At 40.7% G+C, this 13299-nt stretch overlaps 1 protein-coding gene across 1 annotated transcript in view; it reads right to left on the reverse strand.

Moving 5' to 3' along the window:
* The window catches only part of RSPO3 (R-spondin 3), a 58393-nt gene that overhangs the window by 22873 nt on the left and 22221 nt on the right, over positions 1 to 13299 (reverse strand). Inside the window, exons 2-3 of the mRNA XM_036404577.2 lie at positions 3873 to 4064; positions 2182 to 2328 (exon numbers count right to left, since the gene is read on the reverse strand). Of these exons, the coding sequence (XP_036260470.1) occupies positions 2182 to 2328; positions 3873 to 4064 (339 nt within the window). The remainder of the gene's footprint in view (positions 1 to 2181; positions 2329 to 3872; positions 4065 to 13299) is intronic.

A 13299-nucleotide genomic window follows, 5' to 3' on the forward strand; every position in this document is an offset into this window, starting at 1 on the left:
CAGCAATGAATTGACAGAAATTGTATTGTTAAGGATATGCAGCACAAAATAATGTCAAATGATTATAACAGTTACTATTTTCTACTCACTGTTTTGTAATTACATTCCTGAAGCAAGGCAATAACAGTGCTACTGGTCTCAGTGGAATCAGTTACTGGGGTTTGTTCTGACTTTGGTTTGATGGAGGTGTAAACCCTTTTAGCTTTGGTGGAATAAACTTTGGTCATGCCTGTGTGAAAGGTGAGTGAAGCCATTGGGTCAAGCTGCTGCAGCTCATCTCGAAGGTGGAAATTGGGAAATTGATAGTTATAAAGGACCAACTGATATCAAAAGATGTTACACTGGAAGTCAAGTGTCTTTGGCCACCTAAAGACCCATCATCTGTAGAACACAGAAGCTAGAAACAGGCAAAGCAGAGGAGAATTTGGGTCAGTGTGAGGCTTCGAGCTCTTCAGAATGGTGCAGATTACCCTTTCTAAACCAGAGTGATGTGAATGCATCCTGTGCTGTTTGGAGGTCAGAAGGTGTGACATTTCACGCTTATCCAAAGAGTGTAAACAAAACATGGGAATAAACTTGGAAGGCTAACAATATGCTTTTAATAGCAATCCTTCTCTTCTGCCATCTTGCTATCTTTCTCTTGAAAAAAGATAGTAAATGTATGTATTTACTTTAAGTCCAACTGCATGCTTAAGATTATAAGTCACCACTGAAGAAGGAAAGACTTCCTGCTCCTCTATAAAGACAAATTAGCAAGTCAACATTTTTCCAGATCCAGAATTTACTTCTAAATTTTCTGAAACCTAGAAATATAACAGACTTTAGGCAATCTCTGAACCTTCCTCCAGTGGGTTGTCATATGGGTCATTTTTTTCATGTTACACTGGGGCTCTTCTGCTAAAATAATTGGCTTTCACATGCACAAAAAGGTTCTGGTTTTACTCCATAGCTTTAAATGGCTTTTCCTCTTTGAGACTGACTCACTGTTAAAGCAGCTGAGTCTACAGCAGTTGGAAACAGCCATCAAGAAACAAAAATGATCCCTTGAATTTCTTTCAAAGATGAAAGTCTTGAAAATAAAACCATAAAAGCCTACACTACCACCTGAACTAATATATATTTGAGAAGGAGAATGCCAAACTACTGCACATTATTTTTATTCCTGCATTACTTCCCCTCCAAAACACTCGATGCCAGAGAGAGCTATGTGCATGACACTGTGGAGAAGATTTCCATCACGGCCAGACTGTGCCTAAGTGCTGTCTCTCTGGTTGCTGGTGGCTGAAGAGGTTACGGCTTGCACTGCAGCTCACAGCCCTCAGCCATCACAATTCACAGCCAAAGTACTAAAATAAGCTGAGCCCTGCCATAGCTTCAGTGTGCCCGTGGTGGGAGATGCTAACTGCAGCTGCTCACAGGCAAACATATCACTTGTTCTTCTTTCATTTGGAGAGATGGCTGAGGGATGGAGCAGACATTTAGGTGTGGTGACCTCTGAAATTGTCCTTGTGTGAATAATTGGAGCTTTTGAGTCAGAGGCTCAAGATACAAAAGCAAGTCTCTTCTCCACAGCCAGTGACTCACAATGACATCAATCTCACTCCTTCAGTGTCAGTGACACCCTATTTGTAATCCTCGTTTTCTGAAGTCTGGTGATTATTGCACCATTTTGGAGATTGGAGGTTTTTTGGGGGGATGTTTCCTTAATATATTAGTTTTTAGCCTTCACCTTTGAAAAGGTAAGCTTCAAAGTGTTGTTGCATACATGCTTTGAAGGCTCAGGTGGTACAAGGGAGCTAAAGTAAAGCCATTAGTATTTTAATCTTTTTTAAACTACGTGTGGGATCTGACTCAGGGTTTTTGAAACTTTGCTGTTAGTGGTGCTGCATAACACAGTAACCAAGCAAGAGATGGATGTCTTGCTACCTCAGGGCAGACCAAACAGGCTGTCCTTCCTCTGGCAGAGTTGCCCTTAGCATCAAGGCTGTTTTTGCAGGACACAACCAGGTTTGTGCCTCTTGTGAAGTGGCAGACTTGGGAAATACCTTGAGTGTTTTGTGCTGGGGAATATATCTTGTTATGAAGAACATTTTAATTTCCCTGGTGTTGTAAGGATCATGACTTCCTTAGATCCCACACCCCCTCTGAGAAAACGAGGCAGGACATGGGGAGCAGACTCACCGATGCTGGTGCACTCCATCGTGTGGTTGTTGGCTTCCAGCCCATCAGGGCACTTTTCAAGGCACTTTCCACTGTATAAGTAAAACCCACTTTTACACTTTGTACAGAAGTTTCTGGTGAAGCAGGTATCACAGTCAGCTTTACATTCTGAAATGCAAACAGTAAACAACAGCATTGTTGCTCTTAGCCATGAACTGCCATGGGCTCTCTCACACATACCAGAATCACACAATTCTAGCAATGTCAGACAATCCTCAAAGGAAACAAATTATGTTAGGTCTTCTTCCTGACCAGTACACATGGTGAAGCCAGCCACAGGTGACCCTGGTATGGGTGAGAATTTAGAAAGGATGGCCTGATGCTGAACAGCCTCACACTGCTAATCTTCTTGGAGACCTATGCAAATGGCAGGCAGAGCAGAGCACAGGAGAATAACACTGTGCTGCTTCTGCCCTGCCCTGGCACCACATAGGTACTAATTGACCCCATGGGACACAGGTGCTAGGTCAGCTCCACACTCCTATCTCCTGTCTCCAGGAGATAAAAATATTCATGAAGGAGAAAAAAAATATGCCAGAATTTAGAATCTGCTTAGGAGTGGTTTTGATCAACATATCTTTCTTTTTCTTTAAATGGTTCCCTGATGTTCAAGCAGATGTTCTGTAGTATTTAATGTATTCTCTATATGACTATCCAAATTGGCATTGCTGATCCATTTCCCAGTTCTCAGAAATTTTTAAGAGAAATGCATAAAACCTTATGTATGGCACAGCTCATGTTTGATATGCAAGGCCACACACTGCTAAAAAGCGAGAAAATACTTTGCAGTGTCAAATTACTCTGTAAGAGTTTACTCCGGGGTCCATTCATTAAATAACTTTTATTACCAGGTAGAAACTGGGAGAGTTTCTTGGCCATCACTCTTATGTTTTTATATCACCTGTGGGATTAAAAACAGTGAATTCAACAACAGTAAGAGGAGTGGGGAGGACATTGTGATCTTTTCCAGTTCATTTATGGTTCAAAAATCCATAGTGGGGTCAAAATGTTGCCTGAGCAGTAGAGAATAGAGTTGGCTTCTCTGTCCCCCAGCCTGGAAACAACACAAACCAGTAAATTCCCCCAAATCAGGCTGAAATCTGGCCAGCTGAAACCTGGCCAGCTTCTACAGGCATTCAGAGGACTACAGTGAGCTTGAGACAAGCTATAAAGAGACCAGGGCAAACCACATCTCCAAAGCATGCCACCTGCCACCTTATTTCCTTGTTGCAGGGCTCAGGCGAGTAAGGGCAGTGGGTTAGACAGCTCCAGTACCAAGATTCAGCATTCCTCAGTCCCCTCTCTCTCTTCAGAGCTGCTGGCGTTCTCTGGAGGGCTTCTGCTCTCTGCTGCTTCTGGAGGGCACTGGTGCCCACCAGCTCTTCCCCTTCACATGGGGATGTAGAGGAGGAGGACAAGGCCATCACCTGGGTTCTAGGCAGGTCATTCATGCAAAGCCAGGATCCCTGAGCTTTAGGCCGTTTTTGTGGTCTTCAACTTCTTGCTTAGGTTAATATTTACTGCACTACTACAAAGAACTGAGCAAATAAGGACAAGCCTGTGCATCTCCTTCTCTATTGACTTGACTCCTAAGGAGACACAGAATTCAAGAGAGAACAAACCCACGTGCTTCCCCTTTCCCCAGCACTTACTTGCACACTTATTAATGTCGGGATACCGTGTCCCATAGTATCCGCTTGGACACGAGGAAAGACACACTCCAATCTGTTTCATGCCAATCCTCTCCAGAACAAAGAAGAGCCTGGGCTTACATGACAGGCATCCGTTGTAGTCAGAGCATGTAGCACACCCTCCTTGGCAACCCTGGCTCACATTAGGATGCACTGAGAAGAAAAGAATTAAAAAAAAAAAAACAAACTGTGAGAAAACAATACCTTAAATAAGACCATGAAATAATGGTTCCTCTGCACTTGGAAGGGTGGACCATCCATCTCTCTGACAGCTCTTAAAGATTGCTTCATTTTTTCTTGTGTCTCTTATGACCTGACTTGTCATTTCAGAAATTATTTCATCTGCATAAAAATGAGAAGCTCAGCCGACATCTTTGCATCTTGCAGAAATAGCCAACAGTAAATGATCTTTGAAATAGATGATATGGAACAGCAGCATTTTAGAGAACATCATTTTTCTTTTCCTTATTTTCAGGGGCTTTTCTGCCTTGTGTGCACTTGTCTCAGCAGAAAAATTCATGTTCACTTATTCTTTCTTTTCCTAGTTGGATGATTAAAAATCGATCTAGTGTATAATTTCCTTTGTTGACTAAATGCCATTTTATTTGAGTTCTGCTGTGCAGGAATATGCCCTTGTAAGATCTGATGATACTTTGCCTTAAAAAAAAGACACAGGAGAGCCATTCTTCTCACCCTCCTTCTTTCCCTGGAATGTTCTCTCTGGCATGTTTTTAATCTCTAACAATTACAACCTGATGTTTAGACTTAACTGTGGCATTTATCCTGCTCCAGTCTCAGCATATAGCATAGGTAGGATTATATTTGCTTTTCAATTGAATTGTTCTAATTCTTCAGACGAGGAAAACGAAATTTATTACACACACTGCCTAACTTCTTTAGGGGCTTGGGGATAGCAGGAAAGAGAATGCTGTTGCAGACTATCTTTTCAGTAGCAGACATTAATCTGCTGTGTGATACAATGAAGTGTATTACTTCTCAGTGGTAGAGAATAAAGTTTTGCATCCTCCTGTACTTGGGAAGTTGTTACCTTACCTACTTTTAATTCCTTCTTGCTTGCTTTCTTAAATAAACTGAAACTAAAAAAATAATGGACCATCAACTAACGCCAGACCCTGTGTGCCCTCTTGTTTTGGCCTTGTCTTGCATGAAAAATAGTAATTTTTTAAAGTGCAAGCTTTAATCTCTCAGCCTAACACACCTGGTTATATTTCATATATAGAAAAAATATAGTCCTCATTTACATTTGTAACTTGTATTTCTAAATACTATTGGCTTCCTGTTCTGCCTTCTCCTCAGGCCAATGATAATTTTATAAATGTGCACATGCATGGTGTGATTGCCTATTTTAGTGCTTTGATTTTATTTTGATCTGCTGACACTGCTAAATAGCTTGCACACAAAATTAACTTATTTTTTTCAACTCCTTTCTGTGGAGCCCTTGGAGGCAGACCAGGAGTCCGTATGAATCCATGGCTTGTATGTTGAGAGGCACCACTGCCTGCTGCTCAGGGCAGGGTTACCTGGCAGGGAAGTTCAGCAACACCTCTGTACTTTGCTCACTTACACTCTCAGCAGAAAAGACATGTCCCATGAATGGGAAAAGCACTTTGCTGGGCTCTGAGGTTTCAATGACAAGTCCTGTGACCTGAAGAACCTCAAAGGGAATTCAAGTTCATTCTTCCTCTTTCATTAATAAAATGAGGAATGAGGGTTATTTCTCTCAGTAGGGCTGGACATACATGAAATGTACAAACTTTGGCCTTGCTGTGCACAAACAATTTCAGTAAGAATACAAGAACTCAATTCTCTGTGTGTACTGAGACATTCATTTTGTAGCATAACCTAGAGGAAAGTGTGTTTACAATGAGTACATGACACCACTCTGAGAATAAATGACATTCAGCAGTGAGAAGTTGCAACCCCAATTCAGTTATCATACTTGCTTTCACTAGACTCTCAAAATACTGAGTACTTAATAAATAGAACACTTTTTTTTTTTATGAAAATATTCTAAAGGCACAGAGCTTATTGATTTTGAAATTAAGAGCCTGGAAAATTTTTTCTTTCTAAAGTTAAGTAAATGAAAACATCCTTATCTCTCTCTCTCCTCTGTCTTGTGGCCCTTGTATGAAACAGCTTTAAAAGGCAGACACAGTAATGTGATCTAAGAAGCTGACATTATTTAAAAACTATCTGTGGCTTTCCTTCATTAAGTCTGACAGTTGGATAAAAAAGCAGCTGAAGGACAAAATATTTGTCATCAAAGCTGCTGTATAAAATATGGATGATCACTTTTGACGGGAAACATATTATGTGTGAGCACCTGTGACACATCATTATGAATAGATTCTCTTGACAGAGAAAACATTATGTGCAACTGCTCTGAGGTCAAGATGTGTGTGCGAGCCGAGACAGGGAATACTTTACTATTGAAATATGATAATGCTCTATAGCTAAGATCCATTACATGGCCAATTTCATCTCCCCTTTAACTCCAGAAGTACTAAGTATAAAATAAAATGTACTCCTAGCCATTTTCACAATTTCTCCCTCTTCTCCTGCATTCCAGATACATCTCATACAAATAACACAGCAAAAAAGGAAGGCATAGTTCCAAATGGAGAATGTTATTGCTAGTGTTATGGAGCAAGGAATAGGAAAAAATATGAAAGTCAAGCTCCGCTGATTTCATGTCATGTTATAACTAAATGTATGAAGCACAATAAGCTCCAGTTCTTGGAAATTCTTAAAGAAAAATATCACTGAAAAGTCAGAATCAACATTTTACATGAAACATGGGCTTTTTCTCTTAAAAACTATTAAAGAGATGCGCTTTTTTGATTATCTCTTACTGCATCTGACATTTCTTTCAGTCTTGTACCTGTGTAATAAAATAGTTTCTCATTTGTCTTGCAATAAGGGTAGAACCTTATTCTGGCCTAGGCAAGAATCAAAGCAGGGAGGGACAAACCACATGCTCCAGAAACTAGCATTCTTTGAAAGCACTGGGCTTTGTCATTGAACCTGGAAGAAAAAAAAAAGTGGAACAAAAATATCTGTGCCTAGAGGATGAGATAACGTGTTTGAAGTTAGGCATCTCCAAGCTCCAGCTGAAAATCTCACTCTTGTTACCTCTCAGCCTCTTCCCTCTCTGGTTCAGATCCAGATGCTTGCCATATCCTTGCAATGTATGGGCCAGTCCTTCCCCTGCTGCAAAAGCTGGGTGGGATTGAAGGGATTCCAGAATCCATTCAATCTTCTGGGTAAAGAACTCGCCCTTACTCTTCCTCTCTCATTGCAGCAAATTGTTAGTACATGCTGATCTCAAGTGCTTCACCAGCTCTAACCATAACCCCAAAGAAGCAACCAGTAGTTTTACCTCTTTTTTTAACTAGTATCAGACAGAGCTCAGAGTTTAAGTGGTGTGCCACAGAAAGCTGTAAACATAAACCCCACCTAGTGAAATCCAGTCACAGTACACCAGGTGTAAGCATTGCTTCAAATTTTTTTACTAAGGTAAACAGTAGAAATGGGTAAGTAATGTATATTCACAATGAGGAACACTTTGAAGTGAAAAAGCAGGTGATAAAGCACTAGGAGAGCACAGACCACTCCTGTTAGCCACAAATTATAGATGTGGTAAGAGGGATGAAGAGAGATTCAGTGCCTTGGCAGAGGGTTGGGCACTGTGGCCTTGTGGGTTAGACACTGGCTGCAGAACCAGGAGGTATGGAGTAGCATAGCTACTGTCTTGGACAGTAGCAAATATGTCCAAGACACGCTCTTGATAAGTACACTTTCTTGAAACCACTTGGTCTTTGGTGCAGCCTGCTCCATTACAAAGACAAAAAAAATGAAATGTAAAAAATTCTCACCAACTTTCAGAACTGACTCAATGGGGATGAAATATGCTATGCATGACCCTGCTAACCATTGAGTGCTCCGCCCTCTTGTATCCAAACACTTTTTGAGCACAGTGAAATCAGAGACTCTCAGGGATGGAAAATACAGCATAGCAGTGGGCAAAGCAAATGGTGGGAGCAGAGACCCACAGACAAGTTCTTTCTCAGCTCTTACACAAACATCAGCCAGAAGTGATACAAACTACTCACTTGCAGACTGATGACTGGCTATAGGTCCAAAATCTACCCCTTCTTTTTTTTTTTTTTTTTTTTTTTTTTGTAAAACCGAAATACTGGAGATTAGAGAAGACCCTAAACGGATGTTGAACTATTCCCTTCTCCTGTCTGACTTTAAGCTCTTTTTTTCTCAGAGGCCTCTTTTTCTGCAAGCCACTTGACCAGATATCAGTTAAGTCTCATTAGCAAATGAAATCTCAGAATATTTTCCAAAGCCCTACTCTGGAAACAATGAGTTGTAGTCCCTGTTAAAAGTAGAAAGTTAAGGATAAGGAGCTGAATTTGAATCTGAACTTTTGTGGACAAGAAGCTAAATTTTGACCGTGTGCAGCAAATAAATTCTAAACATTTGAGATTATATTTTTCAATCAATTTCACTCCATGTATAGATTAAAACTCAGGGGATCAAAAAACCATGGAAATAAGAAAATGCAGGAGAAATCCAGCTGGGCATACATTCTGACACCCGGGGGAAAGCACGGGGTAGAAGAATATTCTTTGCCCATTTGCTGCAGCTGAGGTGCAGTGTCTCATCACCACTCCAACAACAAGATATCCCTTTAGAGGTTTGCTCTTGAAATGGATGTGCTAGGCAAATGGAATCCATCCCTGCTGCTGCTCCTGGTTTCTCAGGCTTGCGTGTTCTCACAGGAAATATTTTCACAGCAGAGCTGCTCTGGAATTCGGTCTTCCCAGCTGGGCTGCCCCTTGCCAGGAGAGCCAGACCCCACCTCAGCTTTTACCACCACACAGCGCCCACACGAACATGAGCCCTTGTGGTGGTGTGGACTTGGGATGGGAAATCCCATGGGTTCTCGTGTCATTCAATTGCTCTGTGTGCTCACTCACGTTCCTTACTCTTTCCCTTGCCTAGTGAGAAGCAGCTGCCTGTGGTGGTGGCCTGAAAACAATACTTCATGTAAAGCAGAGCTACTCTCAGTCATGCAGACTGTCCTTTAGGCAAGCGCAAACAGCATTTGGCAGTCAGCTCTTCTAATGAAAAAGTCATTAAGGAATTCAGTTTGCAAACCACAGCCTATTTCCTCAGACTCTTTCTTGGACAGTGTTTCTTTGTGTGGAAAAGCACTAGAGGTGGGACACACAATGGTGAGGAAAAAAGCTGAACTGTCCTGCAGGCAACAGGCAGTGCAGAGCAGGGAACAAAGCCCAGGAGTGGTAGGACAGCCCTGGGAGAGCCACTATGCGTGGGTTTGATAAATGTGCATTATCAGTGCTAAACAGATTGCCAGCCTGGGCCAAGGTGAAACCTGAGTTCAGTCTTGCAGGCTAAGCTCTGCTTGATCACTAGGCCTTAAATCACCTGCAGGGAGCCAAGGGACTGGATGTGCTGCCATGGGGGAGCAGCTGGGGAAGATAAACCTGTACATGGCAATTCCTACTCTGGATTGGCAATAAGTTTTCTGGGATGCAACTGAATCAGTGGTGTTAGCTGAGGAATGTGTACTCTCTGTTCAGCCCCCTCTGGGTCTGCAGGAATCTGAGGCACCCGCAAAAGAGGCAAAGAGGGAAAATCAGTCTAAAAGTCAACTAAAGGCTTAATGTCTTCTGCTTCTCTTTGTGATTTGATCTTCACAAATATTTCAGGATTTCTTTCTGAGAGGGTGGTAACTCCTCCAGAGATTTGCCTGAATTCTATTTTATTTCAGAGTATTGCTGCCATCTGATACAAAGCATGTAGCAAGGAAGATTCCCAAGTGTCTTCCTATGTTTTGAAGGGAAAAGATCTTATACAAAACAAAAGAAAATTCCCCAAACATCTGCCTGGCTTGACAATATTTTTCTCCTCAAGAGGCACTTCATGTCTGAGGGAAAAGAAACCAACTTATTTTACTCACCAAATGTCAAGAGTTCTAAAAAGCAACAGAAATGTGAGTATGGGACTGTTCCACAGTCTCAGGGAGTATCCATAACTGTTTTGTAGTGGTGTCTATGAGCAAGGAGGCCCTTGGCCCAAATGGCCAAGACCTCACTGGGGATTGCCTCATCATTATTAAACACATGTCTGGCAGGGTGATCCTGAAAATTAAGTATACTGGCAGCCAGAATGCATTTCCCCTGAATTCGGTTAGAAAGAGCATCAACAGGCTGAAAAATCTCACCAGGGGTGCAGAGTTTTAGGCAGTCTCCTAGCATCTTCAGCACAACAGAAATCAGCCACAACAACCACAAATGGCTCCTTGTCATTCCAGAGAGTTTTGTAAATAAACTGAAAAATTCTTTTCATGGAGAGAGAAGGGAAATTGACTTTTTTTTTTTCCCACATACTATGGAGCACCAACAACATTCAGGCATCCAGGAAGTTTAACCAGTATAGGAACCAAAGAGGATCCCTGAGAAAATTGCCTTAAACAATCTGATAGTGATGGTGAAGGCAATACTTTCTCACATCACGTTCTAAATCCTGTAAGCAACTACAGATATTACTTTTAGAGTCAGTTGTAGTTGCTTCCAAATACCCAGCCTTCAAGACTATACATTATGAATTTTTTCTAAAATGTAAACTCAATTACATAATCTCTATCTTATTGTCTAGATAAAAAAAAGCTGTTACAGAAGAGTAAGTATGTGATCTATTAAAAGTAGTAACCCAGTAATTGTAGTAACCTAATAATTCTATAACCAGCTGTGTTATGACAGTTGTCAGATTCAGCTACTTGCAAATAAAGCATCTGTGCTCAGATAAAAAAGGAGGTGTGACTTTTGGAAAGAGATTATATTTGATGCACATATAGACAGTATTTTAATAATCGAGTCCTGCAAGTTGCTGTCATGAAGATCCCCAGCTGATTTTATAGGGTTCATATGGACACAGAGCTCTAAAAACAAAGTTGTCAACATCACTGTGACTCCCTTGATTCTCCAGTCTCTCCCCTACAAGTGATGCATGCTTCTACTGAGTAAAGAAGTAAAAATGTATAGTGTACAGGCTCATTCTTTGAAATGTGTGGTCTTTCTGTTTGCTGGTAACTTTCCATCTCCCATTTTTGTGTTTCTAACAAAGGTTGTGAATGCTCAGGCTATCCTGGTGGCAGCAGAGCCTGTACCCCCCACACCCCATTTGCTTCTCCTGTTTTGTTCTCTTAACATACTGGAGACTTTGATTGTTGCATATTACGCAGATGCTCGTGTACTTCCAATCTGTATAAGGATCACTCAGCTCATACTGTCAACATTACACAACTACAGTAGCATTTGCAAGTTTCTCATTTCCCACAGGGTCTTTTGAGACCAGAGTTTTTCTCTCAAAGTTTTGTTTCAGAAACCACAGAAAGAACAGCAGGATGTAACAGATTTTACTTTCCATGCTGGGGACTAGGGAGAAGGGTTTAGACAGCAAAAGCCTGTAATCCCATGTCGAAACTATGATTTTCTACTACCATGTTTACAGCATTAAAAAATTAATAAGCCAGACAGCAAGCCAACCCGCTGCCTTGGCGGTGCTCAGATGTGCCTTTGGTCAATTACTTAATATCCTCTCGATTTAATATATTTTCCTAAGTGGAACTGATCAAAAGTTTGTACTGAATGAAATTATTTTTTTCTGTGTAATGATTAAATTCATACCATACTGAAGCTCACTGGAAGCTCCAAATATGTTGCTTGCAGTGGAACTGTTCTGGACTGATGCCTGCAAACATTGAAATGGAACATGTCTCTTTAAATTCAAGACTCACATCAAGATGTCAAGTCATAGTATAGTTATTAAGGAGTATCACAGTGCTAGAAGATCCCTAAAAATTGTGTTCTACAACTTGTAACAAGGAAAAAGCTCTGATCTCACATTTTCATGAAGGAAAAAGGCTAGCTTCTCCAGGCTGACTGGACCATCCATCTACTAGTGACACAAAATACTGTCCAGAATTCCAAGTTGAAATTAATTATTAAAATAGTGCTTGTAGTAGCACTCAGCAAATAACGATCCAACTGTTTTCACCTTTCTCTCATGCCACTGGGACTCATGCTAGTCTAAAAGAGAAAGAAGTCAAAAGTTTCTGACTGCAAAACATGAACATTAGGATATGAAATCAGATTAAACTCTGGTGGAAAATAGACAAGAGTCATCATCACCAGTCAGCTTGGACTCATTGACATAAGTTCTGGGCCCCTAAAGTCAATGGTAAAACTCCTGTGAAAAAAACAGGGGTGAGTATAATTTGTTAATCAGCGTTAGCATAGTCCATAGTTTGGAGCGTAGTTATCTGATTTTTAGAGGGCAGTGTGATTGGATGGCCTGTTTAAATTGGGATTAAGTAATAGGATGGGTGAGATTTAAGTAGGCATTCAAATCCTGAGAAACTGACTCAGTTCAACAGCTCTGTGTGCCTGGATTTCCTAGTGAAGTAACTATGAATGGCACGTAGTTAGGGCTTGCTTTATCACCGCTTCTGCGTGCTGCCCTCCCTTTGAAGTCTGAGCCTTTCCCTCCCGAGCAGCTTCGCTGCCGCACACACTGACCCACATGAAAGCAAGTCAGCGCTCACACCGAGCATCGCTCACTTCCCCAAACCGTGATGCAACTGACATCACTGCAGTGACACACAGCAGGCAGGTCCCTGTGGAGCTACAGCTGTGCTACAAAGTGTTTGAGCTGAATTATTGGGGTGCTGGTGATGAAATCAAGGCTATCATCCGTTTTGTGCTAAAGCAGAGAAACAGTTCATTTTCTTTGTGGTAGTATGCCAGCAATTCCCTGAGGACTTGCACACCAATCAGGTCAGTTGATTGGAAGAAAAAAATGAATTAAAATTAATTAAAACTTCTGTTTGGTTTTTGGTTTTGGTTTTGGTGGCTGTTTTTTTTTTTTTAATTGATGTAACATCTGTAAGAGCATGTTTGTTATCCCAAATCCAATTAGCATTATAACGCCAGCACATCAAACTTTGTCCAAATATTTGACAAAATATTTCTATTTTTGAAGAGTGTCATATTCTAATGGAATTTTATTCCATTAATAATTGTCTGAGCGGCTTTAATTTAAAATAACAATAGCAACATTTCAAAGGTGATAAAGATTTATAAGATACAGAATTTCAATTTAAAAGCAAAAAGAAATTCTACAGTAAAAAAATAAACTGAGGCCACCTATTGACAATATTAGGTAAAGAAAAACAAAACCTCATAGCCCAATAATTATATATAAAATCAAGAATTAAATATCTAGGAAACTTTGGGTTAGTGTTATGAGTCTTATTAAACATTTTTTAGTA

Source organism: Molothrus ater, chromosome 3, assembly GCF_012460135.2.
Source record: "Molothrus ater isolate BHLD 08-10-18 breed brown headed cowbird chromosome 3, BPBGC_Mater_1.1, whole genome shotgun sequence".
In the NCBI taxonomy this organism is placed as follows: domain Eukaryota; kingdom Metazoa; phylum Chordata; class Aves; order Passeriformes; family Icteridae; genus Molothrus; species Molothrus ater.